Consider the following 27947-nt stretch of genomic DNA (forward strand, 5'->3'; position numbering starts at 1 on the left):
AGGGATGGGTATCTAGAAGCTCTAAACTGGTACCAGTTTCTGACTGATCAGCACTAGAGGTGTCACAGTTCTCCAAATCTAGTATTCAATTTGACTTTTAAGTCAAAGATTTAGATTTTAACGTCATGGTTTGATTCGAGTCAACTTGAAGTGGTGTTTTTTATTCTGCAATCGCGTGCCAAGCTGCAGGTAGGCAGTGGTGGAAAGAAAAAAAGGAGTACTGGGAGAAGTGCCAACTCTGCCTTTGATTTCAATTACTGAACTTTAAAGGTCATTTCAATCCATTTTTGATTTGATATCGAAATTGTTGCATCCGTAGTCAGTATTGAAATATCGATATCGCTATTGGTATTTATTTAATGTTTCATTTACAGCTGACAGGGCAAAACATTCAAAAGCATGGGCTCACTGTACGAAATTTAATGAAAATGGTGCTAAATGCAATGACTCAGCAAACAATTTGACAAGTTGTATCAAAAACAGTATAAATAAAATCTTAATGATACCCATCCCTACATGGATCCAAATTTAAGAGGGGATCCTTGACTTAAATGCTCTTCAATTTTTGATTAAAATAAAATTTTCTTTTGATTGAGAATATTTAACCAATTGAAAACTGTTGAATTGTCAAGTACAGATCGAAAGGATGAATGAATTATATAATTATGTTAGTTGGATGTTTTTGTACATAGATATAACTCTTAATATCACATTCCTGTTTTATACAGTAGCAGATATATTGTCATAATAAATTGTCACAAAAACTGAACTTACAGTGTGTAGTAACCTGAATTTCTTTTATCTTCTGTGAATCAGTGCTCAATACCGTGGAGTATAAAAGTGCAAAATAAATTCTTGAAAAAGTTAACAGAACAAATTAGTGCAGCTTGTACAACATAAAACTGATGATCTAACTGACTGCCGTGTCTTAAAATTGACTGATTTAGTTACTATATACACTATAGCATTTTGTTACCTTTTACAAGTTTTCCCTGGTTAAAAACGATTGACTAAATATGAGCCAAAGACCTTGCAAGTATCCAGCTATGACTTGTACTATGGCGATAATTAACAGTACATTAGCAGTATGTGGACGTGCAGATATAATGGAAAAAGTGAAGATCCCTTTAGGGCTCTTGTTCTCACTGCAGAAGGAGCATGCTGGAGAGTAGCATGAAGACAGAGGTGAGAAGCTGAATCACTCCGTAGCTCAGGGGGCTGCTGCGACCAGTGGGCTGGTACTGCTGCTCTGCTTTCCGCTCCTGCAGAAAGCGCTCGGAGTACACCATGTACTGCTCAACACAGCGCCGGGCCTTCAATTGCTCAATTAGGGCTGGGTATCCAATCTCCTCAATGCTGACGGTATCATCATCCTCCTTGCCTCCGCCCTGACCATTAGGACCGGGAGTGCTGCTGCCCTGATCTTTAAGAAGGTCAGTCCTGTTCATACAGCGATCCATGAACTTATCATAAGGCTCTGCCCGTGGTGGAGGCTTGTAGACGTAATCACGGCCAAAGTCTTTTTCATCTGTGGACTGGGTGCCATAACGTCGGTACATGTAGTTGTTGTAGTAGTACTCTTCTTCAGGGTTGCGGAAATTGAAATGTGGTCGAGGGAAGCGTCCTAGTCCGTATCCAACAGCCATTCCAGCCACGGCGCCGACGCCTGCTGCCACCATGGCTTTCTTGGCAAAACTTGTAGACTTGGGTGCGTATCCCATACCCTGCACAGAGCGAGAGAAAGGAGACCCTCCCATCCCATAACCACCATATCCATAGCCTCCTCCACCAAATCGGGGACTGAGGATCTTATTATTTGGGTTCCAGTTGGGGTAACCACCAACCGCTCCACCGGGGTAACCCCCGCCATAACCCCCTCCGTAACCACCCCCGTAACCCCCTCCGTAACCTCCCCCGTAACCCCCTGGGTACCCACCAGGCTGACCCCAACCCTGTCCTGTACTCCCCGTTCTGACTGGGTAGCCACCTGCTGCTGGGTACTGATTAGGATAACCTCCAGCAGGGGGGTAGCCTCCTCCAGCAGGGTACTGGTTAGGATATCCTCCTTGGTTGGTTCTGCCTGGATATTGGTTAGGATAGCCACCTGCTGGGTAGCCTCCAGCGGGATACTGGTTTGGATAATTCCCTCTCCCTGGTTGGTTAGGATACCCTCCACCTGCAGCTGGGTATCCACCTGCGGGGTTCTGGTTAGGATAACTTCCAGGATTGGATCTACCAGGATGCTGGTTACCAGCTCCAGGATAACTTCCTGGGTTTTGTTTGGGATACCCTCCTGGATTAGAGTTGCCTACCCCCGGGTAGCTCCCACCAGAGGGATATGGATTGCTGTTTCGATTGGGACTCTGTGGCTGAGAGCTGGACGGTTTCGAATGTGTCCCAGTCTTGCTGCCCCAAGATGAGGTTTTCCTGCCGCTACTGCTGCCACTTCTCTTAGCCCATGTCAATTCAGTGTTCAGCATAAACACAATAAGGAGGGATACCAGAACCAACTCACATAACCTCCCCATCATGGCCCTGATGAGAGAAAGACAATGATCATCGAGGATTATAAAAACAAATACTGCTTTTTCCTGCCCTTTTCCAGAATGTTCTGTAACATGACATGCAAAAAATCCTAGTGTTGCTTTTTCATTTAATAATGAACGACAATGAAATATTATAATGCTACCAACTTACATTTCCTAAAGGCCACACAGCAGCAAATATCCTTATTCATTCGTTTAAAACGAGCACGTAATTAAGTTTAAAAAATATTCAATTTGAATACTGTCGTTAATACTATCTCATCATTTGGATAATATAAATATAAACAAATTTATTAAATTATTGTTAACCACTGAGTAAGCGATGAGAGACGTGTTTTCGTTACCACCATTGCATCATTTTCATCCTTAAAATTCGTTTAAACATAATTACTATTTTTTTTTAATGTGCAGCGTTGTTCTCTCGTCGAGATATCTTACAAAGACTGGGCCTATATAGCATCATCATTCAGTATAATCGAATTACTGCTTACCGTGAAACTGCTTTAGCTGTGTGCCTCGATGGTGAATCGGTGATACTGCGTTGTTGTCCTCTGTTCCTCTCAGTTCCGTTGCATGGAGGTCTGGCTCAGGGTGGGATCGTCTGGTTGGGGAGCGCTCGTTTTGATGCACAGGAAGTGCCGTATTGAACAAGGAGGTGGGGACACTTAGCTGTGACACCCGTAAAATTACAAATGTTATATTTTCAGAAGTGTTTCACTGTAAGAAGCCTATAACTTCCGACTTGTTAAGCCATTTATTTATGCAGACCAACGAGGGCAACGAGTTACCATACAGCAGGTGCAGGCACCTTTAATTTCTATTTTTAAAAATACAGTTATATTTTATTCTGTGAGTCTCTGGGGGTCTACACTCTCTGCAGTCCTCGTTAAATCCTGAAATAACTTTAACTCTATCACGTGAACCATATGCTAGATGGTGCTAACAATGGTCCGGTCCGACGACCATCAATTACATCCAGTCACTTAAAACAAGTGCACATCCGAAGCCTGCGCAGGTCAGTGGTTCTTAACTCAGAAGGAACCCTAGATCCGCGAAAGATCTCGCGAGAATATTTTTATAACCAAAACCAAAACGGACCATAACCACGTGTTGTGTTTTGTCCCTAAAACCACCCAGATTTTAACCACAGCGTTGTTACATTATAAAGCATCACTGGTGTACACAAGATACGCAGTAAAGAAACAACAAACACAAATCTCGCGATAGTTTTGGAAAACTAGGCTTCCCATCCAGTGACGACATGGGTCTGATTTCTCGGAGGGTGGGTTCATGTCTAGAAAGGAACCCTTGATGACATCTTGCACGAACTAATTAAGGTTTATAGTGAGAAAAAACTGTTATAAAATTCTTGAAGCCAAGTATCATAGTGTCACTATAGGGATGGGAGACATCACAAACAAAACAAATATCACAATATTTTTTACCAGATACTTCTATCAATATTTACCCATATTACTAAAGTATTATAAGACTGACTACTGGTGCTTTCACGAAATATTAACACAATGGGATTTTAGATAAATAACCCCCGTGGAGATAATGACTAAGTGGGTAAAAGCAAATAATAGAACAGCTAAAACAGTTTGTTCAGAAATCAGAAAATTACAGCAGTTCACAGTAAAGCAGCCTTAAAAACCAGAAAAAGCCAACACTTATGCCATATGACAGTGTATTGATATTCAAAATCTAAGCCGGTATCTAGTGTCATATCACAATATTGATAATATTGATATATTGCCCATCTCTATTATTGTTATTTTCTCCTTGTGCTACAGCACTGACCCAGAAATCTCCATTTCTATAAGTCAACAAAAGCATTCTCCATTGCTTTTCAAAAGGGTATAATGCACTGTACTGAATAGATATCCACTACAAGTTTGAATTGAAATTTGATGCATCAGCTACCTGGTTCCTTTCAGTTCATTTCTCTCTAATCCAGTCTAACACTGTATTAATCTAAAAGAGCATTTAATAAGTGTTGTCCACCACAACAGCTGTGATGTGCATGGATTTGGACCAGCTCGAGTGTTGTAATTGAAAATGAAACCAATAATTGCAGAGCAAGTGTTAGAAACAGCGATGATAAGTAATAATTGATAATTCAATCATCTAAGTTGTGTTCTTACTGCTCAGAATAAACACCACCAGTGGAGAATATTTAAAAGACCCCTTAAATTCAGTGATGGAAAGAGTAAGCAAAATCTGTACTCAAGTACTGTTGTTAGAAAAAAAAATAAGTAAAAGTACAAAGTATTTGTATCAAAACGTACTCAGAGTATTAGTATTACTAATTGTTGATGTCACTGTCACCTCTCCAAACTAGGGCTGCAAATTTTATGTTTTCCTTAACCAATAATTGAAAACACTAACAACTGATAAATCATTAACGATTTAATAGATACAAAGTATGTATCATCACCTCATTTTCAATATTTTTTTTGTTTGTTTTATTGTATTTTCTTTCTCATTTTAAGTTGATATTTAAGTTTCCTTATTCAACATATGGCCCCACCAGACAAAATGTCAAATGAGGTGCCAATTGCTGCCACATCTATTGATTAAATATCCATGAATACAGTTTTAATTGGTTAAATTCTCAACATAAATTAATCGATTAATCATTAATCATTAACATCTGTACTCCAAATGCTGCAGAGTTTGGTTTTTCGTTTGTATGTCATTGTTTTCATTGGTGTGTTTGTGATCAGATCACCTGGTGGACTACAAAAATGCAGATGAACGGTTTGGATATCAACTCAAATTGTATTCAGTACTCAATTATTATTTTCAAAGTAAATTGCAGCTTGGAATATATACTTAAGTACGAGTAAATGTACAGAAAATAAAAATTGAAAGTTTAATTCTGGGTCTGGTTAGGGACAAAAGGCATCTGGTTGGCGTTAAGAAAGGATCATGGTTTGTGTTAAAATGCTCATTTTCGCGAGTTCTCGCGTGGGTCCGGGGTCCCCTCCTGGACACGGCTCAGGTCAGGTAACTGCAGTCTGTCGCTGGCTGTGGCCTGCTCTTTCATTGGATAATGTCGGCCAGCCGTGACGTCAAGATTGTAACCCGTATGTACTCGCAGTCGGTACACAGAGGAAACATGACGGGAAGGAGAGAACCCAGCGGAGGAACTGCGCTCATGAAATGCACACCTGAGACATAAACTGGCTGTTAATCAGTAAGGAAGGTCGGTGACGTTTTACGCCAGTTAGTAACCGTTGGTCGGGGGTACGTAACTATTTCACGGAAGCGGGCCAGCCGGGATCGAATGGACGGGTAAAGACAGCCCAGGCAGCCGGGGCTTGATCCGAGGAAGTAGTCTAACAGACAGGCGGCCGGGCCGGGTAGAGAGGGAGCGGGGACGGCGTGTGTGCTCAAGAGAAGACGGAGCTGCTAGGGGATGTTATCCGTACTGTCGTATGGCAGACTGGTAGCCAGGGCTGTCCTGGGCGGACTCTCTCAGACGGACGGTCGGGACTACAGCCTGATCAGCGCCAGTTATGGCTTCGGTAAAGACTTTCGTAAGGGGATCCTGAAGAAAGGGATGTGCTACGGGGATGATGCCTGCTTCATCGCGCGGCACAGGACGGCTGATGTTTTGGGTAAGCCCTCTGTCATAAAAAAAAAGGCTTGAAGATGGCTGTCAAACACCCTCTGTGCTCAGGTGACCTTCACTTAATCTAGCTAGCCTGCACGTGTATCGACCACTCGCATGAAAACACAACAGCCCCCTCCCCTTCCCTTCCCAAAACAGAGCCTTAACTTTTCCCCCTTACAGTCGTTGTGTTGGTTGCGTTTAGTTTACCTGACGCCGGGCAAATGCTTTCAGAAGATAAGAACATACAGTGCAGCTAAAATCATGTCATTTTCTGCAATCATGTGCCGTCAGCGGGTAGTTTTGAGGTGAAACCCCGAATGCCCTTTCACCTAGATGAGCTCCAGCTGAAGAGTACACGTCGATACTGCAATATAAGAAACATATAAAATCAAGAGCTATAGATAAGCTTCATTAAAGGTGGACAGTGCTAAAAAAGTCCACATTGCAACGTCTCAGACTTAATATTACAATGTCTTGCAAAGGTCAGAATGGTTGAGCATGGAGGCAGCCATGTTGCTAATAGCGTCAATAGCCAGCTAGCTTAGCAAGTAATTGCTTTGTCCTCGCTGCTCAGCTGACAGGAGGGTTACCACAAGCAAATACTTGACTAACAATATGGCTTGGTCGACACCCACACGGCGTGTTTTTACAGTTTTAAACAATGTGAAGTCTTAACTTATTAGACTGATATGAAGTAAAAAAAAATAAATAAAAATAACCAGTTCTGTAGAACAAAATCCCCCCCAGGGCTTCACGTGCTACACATGGTAAGCACAAGCAGCAGCACCAGTGGTGGTGAGGTCTGTAATAAAGTCTTGGAAGTGGACCGGGGGTGGTTCTCAAAACGGTTTTTGAAAAATAAGATTTCAGAAGACTTCCAGGGTCGTTTTAGTCATTGTAGTTTAGAATTTGAGGGAATTTCCATCTTCAGTACAAAGAGAAAATGACACTGAAGTTCGAGCATGGAAACAATGCCTGTTACCAATGTTTATATCCATGTTACACCATATTGTGTTCTTTCTGTTAAGGAAACAGGGATTTAGAGTATGTTCATATGCTACAGAGTGATGCTTATGGACATGAAACAGTGAAATGCTATTTTAGTGTGCTTAGTTTGATGCCAAGTATCATAGTGTATTATATAGATGGGACATATCACAAACAATACAAATATCACAGCCTTTTTGACCAAATACCCCTACTGATATTTATTCATGTTGCATCAGTTTTGTAGGAATTACTATTGGTGCTTTCATGGAATATTAATACAATGGGATTTGTGATGAAGAAAAAAATCATCAGTTATGTGGATGTAATGACTGAGTGGGTAAAGGCAAATAATAGAACAGCTAGAACAGTCTGTTAGGTTCAGAAAAATACAGCAGTTTACAGTAAAGCAGCCTTAAAAACCAGGAAAAGACAACACTTATGCCATATGAGTGTATTGACATTCAATATCTAAGACGATATCTGATGTCATATCACGTTATTGATATATAATGTTGATATATTGCCCATCTCTATTATTATTTTCTCCTTGATCTACAGCTCTGACTTGCCAGAAATTTCTTTCCTGAAGCTCAACAAAAGCTTACTCCATTGCTATTTAACAGGACATGCACTGCACCGAACAGATATCTATCATTGGATTAATCTGATAAGTGTTGTCCACCACACCAGCTGTGGTGTGCGTGGGTTTGGACTTGCCGCTTGCTTGTTGGAATGTTGTAATTGAAAATGAAACCAATTATTGCAGAGCAGGTGTTACTGGGAATGGTAGAAACAGCGACGTTTGGTAATTCAATCATCTAATTTGTGTTCTCACTGCTCAAAATAAACTCCAGCAGTGGTGAGCATTTAAAAGATGCCCGGCGTTAAACTATAAAACCATATAGCTTGGGTGTATGACTTTACACCCAGCTACATAGCATGAAGTATTTGGCCAATAAACATATTTGAAAGTCCAGGCTATTTAGTCTTATTTAAAAAAATCATACAGGGATGAGAGTTATTGTACTGTCATACCACCATAATAATGGTCCACTGCAGTGTATGGAATCAGGTGCTGAAGTACAAACTTGAAAGGACTCAGTTGGCAGTGAAAGAGATTTTTGCATATATTCATAACATAAATTAGCCCACATTAGTCGAATGGTTGGAATATTCAGCTGGTTCATACATCTTTTTATAGTAGAAGGTAATGAATCAAATACTAATGAATAATACTAATCAGTTTATTGTTTTTTAATGTAAATGTTTTGAATGTCATAACTCAGTCACAAATTCACACAGTCGTGTTTATCAGGGCTAATGTCTACAAGGAAGAGTCATTTAGTATTTTCCAACACAATGCCACCTAAGGGTCTGGGTCAAAAAAAATCAACAGATGAACAAACATCAGCATAGATAAGAACTACCCAAAAATGACAGAAATCATTTCAGAGAACATTTTCTTTGGCATGTATTTAGATTTCTTGGCAATAAATTATAGCATTTGAATGTGGGTGGGTGAGCACCAAAACAACAACTAAATTAAAATTGTATTTTCCTTTTGTCCATCAGGTGTTGCAGACGGCGTAGGAGGCTGGCGTGACTATGGTGTCGACCCGTCTCAGTTCTCTGCCACCTTAATGAGGACCTGTGAGCGACTAGTGAAGGAGGGACGTTTCACTCCCAGTAATCCAGTAGGCATCCTGACCTCTGGCTATTACGAGCTTCTGCAGAACAAAGTCCCCCTGCTAGGTGAGTACACACAGAGATGACACCACGAACACATCATACAGTATTATGGTATACACATAGCCAGTGGTGAAGTGAGTCATGCCTCTCATGAGAGCAGCCATACTCTGAGAAATAAATAACATAGCTGCAGGATGAGTCAGACTGTGAGTAGCAGCCTTGCTTAGCAAGATGTGCAAGATATTACTATAATTTATTGCCATTTAAATCTCATTAAATGTCAGAAGGGTGCATGGAAGGGTGGAGGAATATGCAAATAAGACAGATGGTCACAAAACTTCAGCTTCACTCAGTGTATTATTTTGTGTGGGGGCTGTTGGTTGTCACTGATTTAGACTTAGACCTGCATGCTACTGAGTGATGTAACATCTGCAAGGTAACCACCTAACTAACTTAATCAGGCTGTGTTTCGTTATGCAGACACATGGAAGTTGAAACTCCATGACCTTGTGGGACTAAACATGGAGGCTGAACGTTTTGTCTCATACCAGAGCTCCAAAAGGTCAAGAATCCATCTGTAACTGACACTGCAGGAGGGTCGAACAGTTTTTAAAAGCGTGCACAAGTCAAACATGTGACCAAGGTCACATTTCTTCTGCGACTCGGTATCCCTGACCAACAGCCAGCACAGGCACTAACCTCGTCCCCCCATGTCACGATGTTTGTCTATTAGCCTACTTTTATTTTGGGAGGCTCTGACAAAGTCTGTGCTTGTGACCTTCCCTGCTCAAGGTTACTTGGACGGTTTGGCAACTAGAGCTGCAGTCACTGGGACAAGCATGTTCCATGACCCTGGGTTTGTTTTCCTCTCCTTTTTTTTTGGTGCGAGGCCACTTGCGAATTGCATAATAATCTCACCTACCCACTTTGGAAGCATGAAATTCACAAGGAAGGTGCGGTGATGGTCTAGTTGGGCAGCATTCTACCTCTCTAGAAAGTGAAGTGAAACACAACTTCGGCCTGTGCTTCTTTTCTTCCTGTCTGTCAAAACTGTGAAAGATATATTTGCATTTTCACTGTGGATGTCTTCTCAGTTACATCAGTTTTCTTTTCCACTGTTCTTTTGTCAATTTTTATCCTCTTTATATAAATATCCATAACTTGATTGTTTTTTGTTTTTCTTTTTCCTCTCCTCTGTTTTATAGGCAGCAGCACAGCCTGTATTGTGGTCCTGGACCGACGGAGTCACCGGCTACACACCTGTAACCTCGGTGACTCCGGCTTCCTGGTGGTTCGGGGAGGAGAAGTGGTTCATCGCTCTGATGAGCAACAGCACTATTTTAACACGCCCTTCCAGCTGTCCATTGCTCCTCCAGGAGCTGAAGGGGTGGTACTCAGCGACAGGTCAGTAGCTCAGTGTTAGATACATGTTTGTAAGTCATGCATGTAGGCAATTTAAATTGCAACAACCATTGTAGAAGCATTGGAATGTGGCAATACTGGTAGCACACTACACAGGACATCTTTGATGAAAATAGATCAGAGAAATGTAAAAGAAAAAAAAAAGAATAGCTGTTGAGCTCCTTCCTGGTTTGGCTTTGAACATCTGCATGTGCTACAGTTGGGTGTCCATGCCATTGTGAAAAGAGGGGTATGTTCACTTTGGTTTTCCAACTGTAATTGTTAAAACACTCGTCATCCCTCTTAGTGGGCAGGAGACATAGTTTAGGATTGGCATGGGTGGGTTTGAGAAGTGCTTGGATTTTGCTTGGAATTTCCGTCAATCACTTCCTGACTGAATGATTGTTAAATAAAGAAATAAACCAAGCCTAGATAACTTCATTGTGTTTTCCTTTAATTTGTCACCCTTTTGTAGAATGCTGTCTCCAAGCATAGTTTTTGGTCTTTATAACAAAAATAACATCTGATTTTATGTGACAAAAAGTGAAAATCATTTTCAATATATATCTATAAATACATAATAAATGGAAATCTGGAAAATGCACCTTGAAAATCCTTGAAAAGTACTTAAATTTGACATGGGAACAGGTGTAGCAACCCTGATAGTTGCAGAAGGAACTTTCAGACAGTGTTTCCAGCATAAACAAGACCTGTTCTGACATTAACATTCCTGTATAACCACCTTAAATACTCAATCATCTTTTATTATATTGCCCTCTTGTATCGTCTTTATAGTTGGTTGTTTTTGTTTACACTTAAGCAATTTTAAAGGTGAACATGCCATCATCTCTATTATCATTACAACCAAATAAAATGTGACCCTCAGCACCATATGTACATGTCTATTAAGAAAAGAAGTTGGGGAATTTACATTTAGATATTGCTGAATTGTTTAGGTGCTATCATTTTCTCATTGACTTGTTTGTAAGAATAAGAATGCACTGATGCTTTATGCACACCATTAGCCTTTAGTGGTATTATGTGCATCAAGTAATATGAGTGTGTGGCTCCAAATGCAATCTGACTCTCTTAGAGAATCTTTGACATGGGCTGATTATGTCCATCATCATATCATATTTTAACTTTGTTTGCCACAAAGTGCATCATTTTCAATGGGTTTTAAATGTCTAAATGTTTTAAATGTCTAAAATCCAATAATCTGAATTTTATGCTTTAAAATTTCTTAAATTCAATCTTTATAGGTCTTATAACTTGAAGGTCTTATTACTTTTATAAAGTTGCATTTACTTTAGTCTCGTCTTTTAAATGTGTTTTTTGAGGAAAATTTGTATCAATCACCCTGTGATAACTACAAAATGAAACCAACATTGACAGTAGCCACTAATGCAAACTGTGCTTGTATTTTTTTGCCAGTATGGATGTGAAAATAGGTCTTACATTACATTCATCATGGTCTTAAAAGGCCTTGTAAAGTCTTAAATTGACCTTGTTGAAATCTGCAGAAACACTTCAATTTTTTAATAGATGTTACTTTACAAATGTAGTGTTTATCGTGCCTGTAAACTACTAATTTTAAGATTGTTTTTCCAAAATGTTCCCCCATGAAGTAATATTTTAAGTGTAAGATGAACAGTCCACAGGCATGCCTACAGGCTTTTCAGGCAGCTCAGATAGGTGTCACATTTTGATTCTGACAATGGCAGCCTGATTAAGAAAGGATAAACCTTTTGTAATCCATTTGGAGCATCCTCGAGGTCCTGTTTTGCCCCAACTTGGTTAATCCTGTTCTTCTGGTGTAAAATAAAGCTTCCTGGCAGGTAAATGTTCCTTTTTAAAGTACATTTATGGCTCTCTGGTGTGTTGCATTAAAATAAAAACCCTCAAGATGAAGAATGAGTATAAGGTTAAAGGCACCCAGGAAATAAACTTGAGTGTTCAGTGTGGCGCCAGCAAGCAACAGGACCTCTCTGCGTCTGGAAAGGACACACAGGGCAGGCTGCTTTCAAGTCAGCTGTCAGATTAAACGCCCACGCTGTGTCCACCCTCAAGATTTGGCAGAGTAAACTTCTGACCTGCTTAATTCCATTTTGGAAACTGTTTACAGCAGCTCAGGCGCTGCATGCTCCTGTTTCACTTGTGACTGATCTTGCCGTGCTGTCATCTGTTCCCTCTAGCCCCGAAGCAGCTGACAGCTCCTCCTTTGACGTGCAGCTCGGTGACATCATCCTGACAGCGAGCGACGGCCTCTTTGACAACATGCCAGATTACATGATTCTTCAGGAGCTCAAAAAACTCAAGGTATCACTTCCGGATAGCAGCTTATACGTGCTTTCACATGTACTGGATCTAGTTATAAAGTGAAAAACTTAAAGTTGTTTAATGCTTTTTATGTTTATTTCAGACTAGCAACTATGACAGCATCCTGCAGACTGCACAGAGCATTGCAAAGCAAGCTCATGACCTTGCCTACGACCCCAACTATATGTCCCCTTTTGCACAGTTTGCCTGTGACAATGGCCTGAATGTAAGAGGTAAGTATACTGTGCTTCAGATGCTGTGCTGATGCGTTGCAAAGTACTTTAGACATAAAATGCATGCAGGGCTTCCAAAGTTTAGTAGTAAGCAGTTAAGTAAAATCTTTAAAATCAATCCTAAAACAAATGGGTAACAAGTGTAAGGTCATTAAAATTGAAGTAATATATTCTCTATACTTTGTTTTTGTTAAGCATCTCACTGCTGCATTCTGCACAATTTGTGGAGTTTAATTGATTTACCTCTTTAAAAAAGCAGTACTGTAGTCCAACAATGAGGAGATGTAGGCATGAATAATAGACTCTGACATTTAAGACACTGGAACCAGCAAATGTTTGACATTTTACTTAAAAGTGGATTGAAATTGTTAATCGATTATCGAAATAGTTGGTTACTAATTTCCTTTCAATGAACCAATTGCTGCAGCTCTAAAATGCTGTTACTGTCCCAGCATGCAGTGGCAGTGAGTTACAAATATCCTTTCACTTTGGGGGGAAAAAAATCTAGACCAACTTTTGCATAAGTGTTTGCATGCCTTCCTCACACTCTCGCTTTTTTGTCTCTTCCTGCAGGAGGGAAGCCAGATGATATCACGGTGCTGCTGTCCATTGTGGCTGAATATACAGACTGAACCTGTGTGTGTGACAGTGTGTGTGTGCTTCTCTGGGGCTGGTCCTTCCTTCTGCCTGAGTCTTCCACCTGCAGCCCTCCCAAAAAAAAATGCACTGCATCCCGTGGGCTGACAGGGGAGGCCCATCAACACGACGCACACTCCTCGCTGCGGGGCTGAACGTCCACCCGTGTACATTTTGTTTTCTTCCTCTTGTTTTGTTTTGGTGCTTGAAGGGATGAAGGGGAAACGGGCAGCTAGGACATTTTCATGTTGATCATGATGCAGGAGGAGATGGGTACAACGGACGGAGGGACGCCTGCCAGTCTCCCGTGTCTCATTGTGTGACATCATCACTTTTTAGGTGATGTGTCTAAGAGACGGTGCAGGACAGTTTGCTTTGACTGAGGGCCTCAAAACATGGAAGCCCTCATGTAGAAAAAAAAGAGATATTATAGGGGAGTAAGCCATGGTTTGGGATTCTTCAGAGTGTAGTGTTAGAGCCAACTATTGAACCCAGCTGTCTGTTGTTCCAGTTGTTAATCTGTTCTTTGTTATAAATGTGTTTGAACAAAGCATATAGATGGGCTGAGGAAGCTGGTGTTTGGAGTGGATGGGTGGTGTTAGGCTGTATTCAGACACCATCAGGCATTGCAGCAATTAGCTGCAGGAGTGTGTGGTGATGGTCATTTGTGCTTAGAACATAACTACTGTGAAACAATCAGAAAATAATGTTTTATTTCCCTGATTTCACAGCTTTCTTGCTGCCACTACTCTCTCTCCTCATTTAGTCTCTACCTTGCTTTAACACAGTTGCACCCCCTCCCCTCAAACAAATGGGCACAAAAGGAAGCTTCTTGGTATCGCTATTTAGCAGCTGAAACTGCAAACCAGACCTAGACATCAAAGCTGTTCATGAGTACATGAAATTAACCAACCAGTGACAAATCTGGGAGAGTATCATCGTCTGATCATTGAACTCTGCCTGGATAGCACCTGGTTTCAAGCGAGATTTTTCAAGCCGCCTGTGGAGCAGTCTGATCGCAGCCACAGCAGCGTAACATCAGGTTGTATTCCTCCAAAAACAACCTGCTGTTTATTTTTCCAGTAACCCTAGGGCTGTGTGTTGGCATGAATCTGACAATACAACATGTATCACATTACAGGCGTTATGATTCATTATATTGTGATACTGCAAGCAAGGTGATATGTTGCTATTTTTAAATCCAATTTTAGGAAAACACTACCATATGCATAAAATACGAGTTAAAAAAGTTTACTTTTTTATGCAATCAGGAAAGAACCATGTCGTTTATTATCATTGCACAGCACAGGGTTGTACAGCAAAATTAGAATTGTAGTTATTTCATGCTACACACAAAATACAACATTAAGGTAATTAAATAAATTCAGAATGGAATAGGATAAAATATACAACAAACATAAAATAAAAAATATATACCTAGGAAGTAATTCTGTAGTGCGTTTTTTGAATTAGCATGAGGTTCAGTGTAAAACAGCAGTGACAAGATGGTGATGATGATATGGTCGACATCACCTCCTCTCCCTCTGTGACGGTCCATAGCGGTGCATCCAGCTGATCTGGCTGCATGATTGAAAGGTGTTGCATTTGTTGATCCTCACAAGGTCTTAAAGCTCTTAAATCCAAACCCCATGCTTCCTTTTCAAATGCCTACGAGTCTATTTCTGTCATAGGTGATGTGTGTTTCAGCAATAAAGCTGAAAAAATTTAAAAGACAAAAGCAGCAATAGTTTGTTGGAGATACCGACAGCTGCATCTACATGTGCACTTGTTGCCGTTGCCATAGCAAAAAAAGTTAGTAGAGATAACAACATTGCTATCCAGAGGTTGGGGATGTAAACACAACACAAAATAAACTGCTGCTAATAATCTTTGCATGTATCTCAACATAACAATACAGTGTTTGTGAGAATTAACATCGCGATACACAAGTGCATTGATCTTTTTTTCACACCCGGAGCCTAAACACACTATCCCCATTCAAAATGAATGAGATGACTGATTCTGTCTGAATGAGCGCCTAGAAAGTGATATTCAAGAATTGGGTGCCAGGTTTGGGAATGTGAATGATGGAACTAGTGATTGCTCAGATCAAAGAAACCTGTAAAGGGAGCCGGTAACACTTGTTCAGGTGTACACGAGAAGGTTGATCAGGTTTCGTCACTTGGCTGGGGGGTCTGACAGTGCGCACATCCTGATAAGTTGTAAATATTTTTGTGTTTTTAGGGCTACGTTCTGGCCTTTCTGTTGTCTTTGCTTTGGTCGTTAAAGCGAACCGCTATTTGGTTACTGTTGTGAAAGGTGTACACATGCATTCATAAAATATATTTTCTTGTCTAGATGTTAATCTTGAAGTGAGCTTTATCAATCCCACACTTCCACCCGCTGAAATGAACAAGAAGAATATGTGCTGAGATTGATCGCTGCAGCTGTCGTGTGGTAGGAAGGATGTTTAAAAAATGTGAGCGTGTGTGGCATAAATGTGAGAAGTTATTTGGACGTGTGTGTGTGCTGTATTTAATGTTTATATTTGTTATCGCACACAGCTAAAGCTAGCATCTGGGAATGCTTACAATTGCAATGATAGGTCAGGCATGAATTTAAAAGGAAAAGATGTATTTTTTTAACGTTATTTAGTTTTAAAAGTAAAGAGTTTGAAGTGTCTGCTGATATGAAATATGTGTGATGATGGATGACAAAAGATCCAGCTATCTTAACAAGAATCAGGTGTGTGTGGGGGTGTGTGTGAGATTTTTTTTTTTTCCTCAGTTCCTTATTTCCCTTTACTTTTGTTTGCTGCTTCTCGTTTTTAATTCAGATGTCTGTATATGACTTGACATGATTTATATGAACATGGTCACCATGATTGTAAAGAGTGTATGTAAATGGGTGAATGCTGCATCAAACAACATTAATCAAAGACATTGATGATACTGTTCCGCTCATAATATACTGTCCCTGTTTCTAACAGCTCACCCAAGTGGTTTGGACAATGTCTTTACAGTTTAAAAGCAGGTGCACCAAAGACACATTTTCTTTGTGTATGTAATTAACGCTTTGTTGTTACAAACATCATACAGCAATACTGTAAATTCCTTGTGCTCTGAATCTTGTGTGATGGCCAGGTAGTGAGTCAGAGGGACATTAAAATGTCTTTTCTATGCCTATAGTTGTTTTTTCAGAACAAAAGTTGTATCATATTCTTGGTTTAAGTTATACGTGACTGGTTGCAACAAAGATAAGACAGGTTTAAGAAACCAAAGAAGGAAAGCCATATTTAAACACATGATCAGGGCACTGTTCTGTAAGCCCTGCTGTAAAGATAACATTGTGTTTCTTCTTCATACACATAATGGAGACAATTATTTGAATGCTATCTGTCTTACTGCCTGCACTGTTCTTTTTGCATGGTTTCTGTCTCAGCACCATTTTACAGTTAATTTCACACAGTTTAGCAATCTCTTCTTCTCTTTAGAATGGTTTATATGTGTTGTGTAAAGGTTCTGAACTTGTATTTACTTCAAAGACAGCCCTATATTTGACAGAAAGCTGCAGAAGGAGGGGGTGGTATGATCGGTAATGGTGCTGTGAACTTACAGTATGAGGGTGAGCACAGTTTCAGCCTTAACAAATAGCTAGACCTGTAATCAAGAGGCCTTTCCTGTCATTGCAAGCTCGTCTCGTCTCGGTCATGTTGCCCAGTGTTTGTAAATGAAGTGTGGCCGTCTTTCTCTCCTGTAAAGCCGTTCTCAAAAGGTGCTTCTGCAGTCTGTATGGTATGATTGTCTTCTCTTCAGCAAGCGATGTTTGTGTGTATGAAAGATACACCGATGTCTACAGTGTAACAATGCAGGTCTAATTTATGTAAATATGTTTTAAAATATGTACAATATTTAAATAAAGAATCTAGTATTTATACTAAATTTGCTTATGTGTTTTCATCATGCCATTCCGTGTTTGGAGAGTTTCTGTTTAAAAACACATGACACAACCAATGCTGCAAAATTATTGACAGCTTTAATGAGATATTGTGGTTGGGGCAAATATTGAAGCAGGTTAGTAGAGCAGTTACATAATTTATTCTGACATTTATTATTAGTGAAGTGTAAAATGAGCCTTTCCATGTATAAAAATCCACAATTTAAAAACAGACATGTACACAAGCATATATGCCAGGTATTAGCTTATATGCCTACATATCCATAAAACATAAAGGACCTTTCACACAGCAGCCATTTAGGATAAACACAGGTGCTACTAATGATACTAGTTATATTTCTGCTATTGTGCATGTTGCCTCCAAGTGAGCCAACATGCACACTAGCAGCACCCTTAATTACTATCATTAGTAACACCTGTGTTTATCCTGTTGTTTGAAATGTGATATTTCACTATGGCTGCCATGAAAGACGCATATTTGTGGAGAAGGCTGCTGTGGTGTAAAGTAGCGGAGTACATTTACTCAAGTACAATTTTTAAGCACTTGTGCTTGAGTTATTTCTGATATTTCATACTCAGCTCCACTATATTTCTGTATTACATTTATTTCATGTAGACTCATGTTAATTTGGTACTTTACAGTTTATAGTTTTACATACAAAGCACGATCAATAAATAAAATATGATGCATTAAAATATCTAAGACAAACGGTTTTAAATAGTCCCTTCCTAAACAGCTACAACATGCTGCTTACGTTAATGCATATAGCAATATAATATTGCATAATGTGTGCTTTTACTTTTGAGTCTTTTTGCTGAATTAAAACCAAAATTATGAAAGCAGGGTTCTTACCTGTGACACAGTCTTATATTGTGGTATTGCTACTTTTAATGAACCTAAATCAAGGATGAGAGTACTTCTTATTTGGAAGTATATAAGAAAGGTATACCTCCTGTTCATCACATTTTCATATAAACATAGCTACTTACATATAAACTTCTAAATTAATTCACTTAAATTATATGATGAAAAACATATTTATTTGTATTTAAATTCTTTTTTTTTTTTTTTACAAAGGGCTTCATAGTTCAACAAATCTATTAATTTTTAAATGTAAAATAGTTAATGGATTACATGCTAATGGAATAATGTGCACAAATATACTAGATGAAGAACATGTGTTGTGTGTGTACATATTGGTATTCAGTGTTTACATTGTGCAAATATTTTAATACACATTTAAAATCTTTATCTTTACATCAGAAGTGTAAAATAAATTGCTCTGATAAATCCACAGGTGTGGAGAAAAGACGCGTTATGCTGTGGAGATGACGTCAGATGTACACAGAGAACACATCATCTGCGAAAACCTCATAAAGGACATTAGCTATATCAAAATAACGTGGGTAAATGCAGAACTCGAGTGCGTGTTTTTTCAGCAGTAGATGGCAGTGGAGAGTCACAGGATGCCGTGGATGTTTTGTTTACTAATCTGCTCCAGCCTCTCTTCCTTGTAGCCACCAGCTAACCTGCATTCTTGCTGACAGCAGACATATACTGGCTAAAATAAGGTGTGTGTCAGCTGACAGTTGTGTGATGCTAGCATGTTAGCTTCGGAGTTAGCAACCAGTTATGCTATACTAGTTTATTCGTCGTTCATAGGTTATAATATAACGCTAGCTGCGTTTGCGCATTAATATGTTTTGAACAATTTGAGCTTTTTTAGTGACATGGACATTGACTATGCGGCCAAAACGCACAGATTTATAATGAGGCAAACTATCTAGTGCTAAGTGACACTAGCGAGCTAGCAACCAAAAAGCTAATTTTCAAAGCAACGGTAACGGTAGCGAACTAGCAGTGACAGGAGGTTAGCTAACCAGAGGGCGTCTTCATGGAGGGCTTTAAAGTGTTCGCTAAGCTTTTAAGGGTAAGTTATGCGAAGAGACTGTAGACCCTGCGAAGATAAATGTTGACTAAATGGCAAAAACTGAGCAGGGCAATGGACTTGAGTTGCGGGGCAGCACAGAGAAGCTGACAGATAATATGAGGAATGGATCGGACCCTGAGCTGAACGGCAGCGCGGTCCCCGGGGACACACAGGTGGACAAGTACGGATTCACTGGAGGAGCCCAGAAGTACTCTGGAGACCTGTGAGTGCAGCGACATAACTAGTGCAAAGTTTTCATATAATGTTGTTGGTTGTAACAGTGACTGAAGTATTCGCTAGTGTTTCCCCAGTCTGTCTCAGAGGTGTTGTATTTTTCTTTATCTCTGCCACACACACACACACACACACTCTCTCTCTCAGACACACACACTCATAATACTCTTCTGTGAGTCCTTGAGTCTACCTCAGATACTGTAAATGCAGGTGAAGCTGTCATTTCACCAAGAAGGAAAGCAGTTAATTTAATGAAATGTGTGTGAAACCAAATGATGGATTCCAGACTGCATATGTTTGACTAACTACACTGATTTATACCTGAATTTCTTGTTACCTTTCTGGCATATATGAGCCTTTGGCCTTATCATAGGTTACATATGTTTATAAGTAAGTTGTGAGCAGTTTAAGAGTGATGCCCCCTTCTCTGATTGTTTTATTTGATTTATTTTTAGAGGCATGAAGATGGAAAGTGTCCACTATTATCCAGAAAAAGATCATGTGTGTAACAGAATTGTTTATTTTTTTTTATTTTTAATCTTGTCTACTCTTGAGCCCCCAGATGGGGAACCAATGACATAGACCATTGTAAGTCAGTATGAATTGGAGATGCACAATAAATATCAAGCAAAAATATTAATTATAATAATATCTGATTTGACAGATTATGTCAAAGCATTTGATTTAATTTTTTAAGCAAATTGCTCTTTAAAAACCAAAGTATATTTGTGAAGGTTTTTTTCTTTACTAGAGAAAATAAATTCATATTTGAAGTGTCAGAACTGTTCTTTGTTTTTGTTCTTGCAAGATGGTTCTTTGATGGTTTGCTAGTTGAACCAACTGTGAACTGGCATTAGTTCCAGCATCAAGCTAGCACTAGGTTCTTGTTAGTTGAAAAGGAGCAATGACGATGTCGGTTAGATTTGGTTCAGTAGGATGTTTGAAATAATAAAACACCCATCTCTCTCACGACATCATTGCCTTTCTTGCCCTCCAGTGTGCATAAACTACAGGATATATTAATGTCACTTCAAATTTTTTAAAAATTATGAAGCAGGTTATTAGCAATTATCAGTTATCATATTGGCTGATAAAAATTATGGGGGAAAAAATATTGGAAAATCCCATGACTCAATGAAAAATTTAAATTTATAACTAAATAAAAACATTTGTACCAAAGTGTAATAGTCTATTTCTAAGAAATAATTTGATAAAGTGATAGCCTAATAAAATAAATAAATCTCATCTACCTGTTTTTGTTCACCCTCTTTATAACTTGTAACTGTCAGTGTGTGTTGCTTTTACATATTTTAAGAATTTACTTGTGTTGCTGCTGTGTGGCACTTTCCTATCTCAAGTAGTGCTTTTTACAGCACTTTTATCTAACTGTGAAAAGTTGTACCACACCATATTTCCTTTCTACCATCTCTCACACACTTGATATGTGTGTATGACACTCTGCAGCTGCTCACTTGGTTCTCATGTGTCATTGGTTTCCACAGTCATGTGACACAGCCCGACTAAATGAAAGTATCTGGGCTGCCTTTTGGCACAAACAGACAAGTTCAAAAAACATTTGAAAGTGGTGCAGCTGGCCATGTTTTGTATTCATATAGTTTTATAATGGATAGTTTAACAGAATCTATAACAAATGAGTATCTCATGGAAATCAACGTATCACTAGGCAGAAACAGTCCAACCATCCCTAATCCTGATTTCCTTGCTCTTCTTCTGTTTGGCAACAACCACAAAGATTACATTATTACTGTGCTGGTCTGTGTTCACTAATCTCCAGTACTGTATAAAACATACTCTAAAATCTTAATGTTTGTTTTTAAGGAGGTCAGTGTACTTTTAAGTGTGATGGGGGGTTGAGTCATTATTGTTCTCGTTAAGATAATAGATTGTGTATAATCAATAGTGTATAGAACTTATCTAAACAATATAACAAAGTGCCTCACAAAATACATGAAACAAACAAAAAAGAAAAAGATAACCATTAGTGATGAAATTGTTTGAAAATTTCTCATCATATTTATAGTGATGAAAATGATCACAGTCATCATCATTATTGTGGTTTGTTAAATGAAAACATAAAAAGCTAGCAATGATTGAAAAACAGGTAAGATGATTACATAGCCTAAGGGCCCTGATGGCAAAAGCCTGGTCACCCTTATTCTGTAGCCTTCACTTAGGGAAAACCAGGTAGGTTAAGGATTTTAGGCTACAGCTTTGTGTATAAAATCAATCCTGAATTTAACTATTAACCAATGAAGGGAGGCAAGAATTGTGGTGCTATAACTGGTCTTGGATAAATTTGCACTAGTTGAAGGCAACTCACTGAGGATTGACAAAGGCATGTAAACAATGCATTGCAGACATGTGGCTGCTAGATTGACAACTTGTGATCTTTCCTTAGCTGTTATATGCAAAAACATGTCAGTCAGCTCTTTCAGTTTGTTTGGATTTATTTGTCAAGAAGCCCAGATGTGTGTTTGGTAGATCAGAACAGGAAAGCGTGTGTATGACAGCATGATAGCACTGATCTTCAAAAGGACTGTGGTGAAGTGAGACTTTGGTGCAGGTTTTGTGTAGGAGGTTGTAGGGAACTGAATAAGGGGAAAGTTCTCCCACCGCTTCCTGTTTTCCTTGTTCTTTGCTGCCGTTGGCAAGTGCTCCAGTGTTATGTCTGAGGTTAGGTTTCCTGTGTGGACATGGAAGAGATGAGCCACAGTCCCGCCTTCTCTGATGACAGGATTCCCTGTCTTAAGTACAGAGAAGAGACACACAGTACTCTATAGGTATTGCCAGTTTGCATGATGAAAATGATTAGTTTGATCTAGTCATTGACATTGTCCCCTGTGTCCACAGTGCTGAAGAAGTCCCCATTGACGTGCTGAGGCAACGGGAGGCAAAATGGCTGGAGATGCTCAACAACTGGGACAAGTGGATGGCCAAAAAACACAAGAAGGTCTGCTTTATAAACTGTCAGTTAGATCTGATTTCACTTCTTTCTTTCCTAAGGATGGAATTTACACTTTGCTGTATGCACTTTGCAGTTTTTGGCAGCATAAACATGGTTGTTGTGGTCGTGGTTTTGAAATAGACTGAGCAATATAAATTATTTTTAAAACTTGAGCGGGAAATTACTTGTAATCCTTCCATGATTATGCAAGGTTTTTAAAATGTTACCTTTAATGGTCAGCTATTTAACAGTGGCATGCTGCACTGTCCTCCACTACCCGTGTTCCTTTCTCCGGTTCCTCCTTTGTCTTGCTTTCTGTATCTCTTGAGTAACTGTGCGTGTGCTTCACAGGTGAGAGAGCGCTGTCAGAAGGGGATCCCTCCTTCCCTGCGTGGCCGGGCCTGGCTCTACCTCACTGGGGGCAAAGTGAAAAGGGAGCAAAACCAGGGCAGATTTCAGGTCAGTTGTATATGTGTGATCCCTGCTTGTAGTTTATAGGAATATTATGCGGTACTTATTGATAATTATCGTATTTCCTACAGTAGATGGATTTTCACAAAAAGTGTTTGGTGGGAAATAGCTCAGAAATGTCAGGTATAATGTAGCAAAAGCTGACAAAATTATGTTGTGTATTTAGGAACTGGACAATCAGCCAGGAGATCCTAAATGGGTGGATATTATTGAGAGGGACCTCCATCGACAGTTCCCCTTCCATGAAATGTTTTCAGCGAGAGGAGGTCATGGGTGAGAACTGCCTTCCACAGGCCTGTCATGATGCCCATCACTGTGTTGGATTTCTGACTATAATTGATATGTGTTTGTATATTCAGGCAGCAGGACCTGTTCCGGGTGTTGAAGGCTTATACTCTGCATCGACCTGAGGAGGGTTACTGTCAGGCTCAGGCTCCCATCGCTGCTGTACTCCTGATGCATATGCCAGCAGAGGTGAACACAAACTAGTGATTCAACAATCTTAAAAAGAGGAAATTCTCTTTTATAAAATGATATATAGTTTATACTGGATATTCACTGCTCTGATAATAGGGTTAAGATAAATAACAGGACAAAGACCATCAAATTATTAGATTTAAACCAAGAATTCAGTTTATGATTGTTGCATTTTATTTACTTAATTAACCTGTCTCTGCCAAAGTTGTTCATTTGCTCATGATTTTTTTTTTTTATTTGAATACCAAATTTTCCTGTAATAAATGCCTACCCTCATTTACTCTCTTTGTCCTAGGATGCATTCTGGGTTCTTGTCCAGATTTGTGAAAAATACCTTCCTGGATACTACAGTACAGGGCTGGTAAGGATCCAGACAAACACAGCTACATCATTTTGCAAATGAGATTTTAATAGCATAAGAAGAGCCTGAGATCATCTGAGTACAACCTGTAACAGGATTATATATTAACAGTGTTTAGCATGTCAGTTATTATCTATCAAACCCTATACATATTATATATTGCTTAAATGAATTTATTGTCTATTTTAAGAAAAAATACATCCACAATATTGTTAAAATGCCCAAGAACACTGTGTTTCTGAATACTGCATTTCTATCACATTATAGGACTGATTCCTTGGTATTATTTACTCAGGGTAACAGCAGATCCTTAAAAATTATCAGATTTTTAGGCCTTAAAACATCTCAAATGTTATTTTGACAGGTCTTAAAATTTGATTGGACCATAATATTAACAGTACTTTAACTCCAGTCTCACTTTTAAATGTGAGGGGAAACACTGTCGCCAAACATTAAAATGGAGTAGCTCTGGACTTAACATGCAGTAGCTAAACATCAGTCATATGTGAAATGTGATTTTCTTTCATAAAATTTTCTTTGCTGGTATGGACAAGAAACGTATGAAATTGCTTTCATAATGGTCTTGCAAAGGTCTTAAAAAGTCTTGAATTTAAATGGTTGAATCTTGCAGAAACCCTGTTCTGGTACATTTTCCAGAAATTACACAGCCACAGATTCATTGCCCCTGTAGATTCTGCTTCAGTATTTAACGTTTTTGAAAGCATTGACTGATATACCCTGTCCGAACAGAAGTCTCAAACATACATTTGTCGGTTAACGTCAGTTTATAGAGTTGGTAAATGTAAGATGTGGCTGCTGGTGGTGGTGGTGTTAGATTTCTCATGCCAGTGTGTTTCTAGCTCAACACTGATGTGCTAACAACCTAATAACACGAGGTGGTGACCAGGCTACCAGGCTGAGATAATCAGACAATCAGATTAAGCCACGAGAAAGCTGTCTGTTCCCTCTCTGTCTCCACTGACTCCTGTTCGCTGTTGTGTCCACAGGAGGCGATCCAGCTGGACGGGGAGATCCTGTACGCTCTGCTGCGGCGGGTGTCTCCTGTGGCCCACCGTCACCTGAAGAAGCACAAGCTGGAGCCCATCCTGTACATGACCGAGTGGTTCATGTGTGCCTTCTCTCGAACGCTGCCGTGGGCCTCAGTGTTGCGTGTCTGGGACATGTTCCTCTGTGAGGGTGAGGAGTATATGTTGATATTTTATTATATCAAAAGCAGTTTCCCTTGACCAACTCACTCCGACAGAGATTACGTCATGGATGAATGTGTATTATAATATTATGCATTTAAATGGCTGGAAATATGAGTGAAAATATTACTTTGGGTTCACTGATAGCAGCTTTGTTTGATGTAGGATTGAAGTCCACACCATTAAAGATATCCTGTGTTTACACGAAGTGAATCCTTTAGTCCTATAAAATCCTACTGTTATTACAGCCTGTTTTGCCTGTAAAAGAGTTAAATACCCAACAGCATTCATAACAGACTAATAATGTGTATATTCATCCTTTGTGTATTTAACTCTGCTGTTTTATCACCAGAGTTAACTACACGATGGTAGTATTTAATCTCCCTCCAAGCCCTGTCATGTGCTTATTATTATTCTATTTTATTTTACTTGTTAAACACCAGAGCGCAATCGCATTTAAAGTAATAAGGCAAATGTTGGGAAATGAAGCCTACTTACAGTCACTACAGGCCCTTAACATGTCTTAAATTGACTTTTACAAATACTCAGAAGTATTGCCAAGAAGCCCAAAGGCCTTAAAATAAATCAGTCTTAATTCTGTTTGGGAAGACTATCGAATATTTATTTAATGCCATATCGTCTAAAATTCACTAAAGAATTCACAATAAAATGCCTGTACATTTAATCTTGGGCAAAATCAACAAGAGTTGAATTTGAATTACTCTGTTATCCTCTTAAAGTCTTAGTGTTTATTAATTCATGTTCACAAACTTCGTCCCCTGGTGGCATGGCATTTACCTATTTATTGGAAAGCCATGTATAAACTTTAAAACAGATAAGCACAATGATATTGTAGGGGTCTAAATGACTCAGCATAGAAGGGCGTGGATGACCAGGGGAAAATATGGACAGAAACTAAGTTGGAAAAGTGTGATTTATGGGTTATGTAGAGGAAATAAACAAGTTTTTGCTGACACTAACATGCTGACCTTTACTTCTCTAAAATTAAACTTCACCTTTTTCATCTTTCATCTATTTTCAGCTTCTGAAGGGAGGCATGCCTGAAAATGTTTTAGAATCACTCCTCTAATAAAACGTGAGCAAAGACTGCTACTCTAGCTAAATGTCATCTGCCATGCTGTTCTCAGGAGTGAAGATCCTCTTCAGAGTGGGCCTGGTTCTCCTGAAATGCATGCTGGGATCCCAAGAGAAGCTGAAGTCCTGTCAAGGTCTCTATGAAACAATGGAGCTGCTCCGAGCCATACGGCCACAGTACATGCAAGAAAGCTTCCTTGTGCACGAGGTAAAACTTAAACTGTGTTATCCATTTTATTGTTTTGACCCTGCACTTACAGCACTGCGTGGTCAGCTGTCTTCCTGCTTTGACTTTGCCCTCGTGTAGTTGTGGTAACAGCATAAAAAGAGAATACTCAGTTATTACTCACTTCCTTGTGATTCACACTCAGGCCCGCCCTTGTGTTTCAGATTATTGAGTTAGTGGTATCTGAGAAAGACATTGAGAAGGAACACCTTGCTCAGCTGCGACACTGGAAAGAGACTCGTGGAGATCTACACTGCAAGTCCCCTCCCAGGATGCACGGCGCCAAGGCCATCATGGCTGCCGAGCCACCCAGTCGACAGGACCTGAAGCAGAGGCCCACCATCATCGTGGAGTCTCCGCTGGCAACCAAGACAGATGGTGCGAGAGTAGAGGGTGCTAAGGAGAATAAAAAGACTACAGAGGAAAATCAGAAGATAACAATCCTACCACCGCAGGAGACTGTTAATGCTTACCCTCCTCCCAGTGGCCCCTCACCTCTCCTCAATCATGTGACCATACAAGGGTCCAAAGAGAGTCTGAGCAGTGCAGAGCATGACACTTACCTGTAGCAGGGTAAGTGTCACCAGTTTACACAGATAAATCATTCCATAACACCTTTACTGACTTAGAAGCGACACAGTTTTCAGTCTCACATGTCACAGCTGTCAGTGACAGGACAAATCTTTCCATGACAAAGTGCATCTGTTGTAGTAATGACTGTGACATTTAGGAAAATTGTTATTTTTACAACAAAGACACTCCAGGAAATGTTGTGGAATTAAAAAAATATTTTAAACAATTGTAAAAGAAATCACATTTTTAAAGCTGGCAAAAAATGGCATATGGACTTATGAGCAGTTGCTATAATACTCAGCACATTTTCTGTGCCATTACATTTAAACAGGTTATTTTCATTTACTGCACTTTTAACAAAGTAGTACACTCATGGAAATTTAGCATAGAACTATAGTACATTTTTAAAATGTAGTAGAACACAGAAATGTGTAATTGCCAGGCAGCAACACCAGATGGCAACTATGTGCCGTTTGCATCCGTATGAGGTTTTAGCCTATGGGAGTATGGAGCTATGAGCTTCATGTGACTGAACATGTGGGCATATACACTCGCTAACAGCTACAACTGCTACTTACCTCTTTAAAGCAGTGCTCTGATTCTTCACTTTGCTTTTGTTATAAAAGAAGTCTGATTTTGTCTTAAGGGGATAGTTCAGATTATTTGATGTGGGGCTGTATGAGGTATTTATTGACAGTCAGTTTATTACTTAGACTAGATGGTGGCCGTCATGTCCCCAGTTTGGAGAAGCAGAGAGGAGAACCACTGATAATCAATAAGCACCTCATACAACCCCACATCAAATCATCTGAATCCCTTTAACTGATGAGGTCTTTTCTAGAGCTCTTTGCCTTTATAGTCTTCCTGTTTGCCTGCATTAGTCAATACGTTGCCAACGCAGAGATTCATAGTCAACCTGCTTTGCTAGACTCAGTCGTTCGCACTCATTTGCAGTCACACAGTTTATCAGTGTGTCTGCAGTTGTTTAGCACAGTCTTGTGACATTTATGCTG

General features: G+C 39.5%; 3 protein-coding genes across 3 annotated transcripts; 2 read left to right on the forward strand and 1 right to left on the reverse strand.

The window, feature by feature from the left end:
• Positions 1-553: 553 nt before the first annotated feature.
• On the reverse strand, positions 554-2555 carry LOC146308440 (uncharacterized). Its single transcript, XM_084746524.1, has one exon. It carries the CDS (start codon positions 2529-2531, stop codon positions 1143-1145), a length of 1389 nt encoding a protein of 462 aa, XP_084602650.1. The 5' UTR covers positions 2532-2555; the 3' UTR covers positions 554-1142.
• A 3079-nt stretch (positions 2556-5634) lies between these two features.
• On the forward strand, positions 5635-14084 carry LOC146308441 (protein phosphatase PTC7 homolog). Its single transcript, XM_084746017.1, has 6 exons — positions 5635-6172; positions 8731-8910; positions 10053-10251; positions 12444-12567; positions 12671-12800; positions 13374-14084. The coding sequence occupies exons 1-6, from the start codon at positions 5971-5973 to the stop codon at positions 13430-13432; spliced, it is 894 nt and encodes a 297-aa protein (XP_084602143.1). The 5' UTR covers positions 5635-5970; the 3' UTR covers positions 13433-14084.
• A 4754-nt stretch (positions 14085-18838) lies between these two features.
• On the forward strand, positions 18839-27344 carry LOC146308442 (TBC1 domain family member 10A-like). Its single transcript, XM_084746455.1, has 9 exons — positions 18839-19547; positions 22430-22529; positions 22875-22982; positions 23161-23267; positions 23354-23468; positions 23767-23832; positions 24840-25029; positions 26189-26343; positions 26526-27344. Exons 1-9 carry the CDS (start codon positions 19375-19377, stop codon positions 26928-26930), a joined length of 1419 nt encoding a protein of 472 aa, XP_084602581.1. The 5' UTR covers positions 18839-19374; the 3' UTR covers positions 26931-27344.
• The last annotated feature ends 603 nt before the right edge of the window (positions 27345-27947 follow it).

The sequence above is a fragment of the Lutjanus erythropterus genome, chromosome 20, assembly GCF_056507025.1.
Source record: "Lutjanus erythropterus isolate fLutEry1 chromosome 20, fLutEry1.hap2, whole genome shotgun sequence".
NCBI lineage: Eukaryota > Metazoa > Chordata > Actinopteri > Lutjaniformes > Lutjanidae > Lutjanus > Lutjanus erythropterus.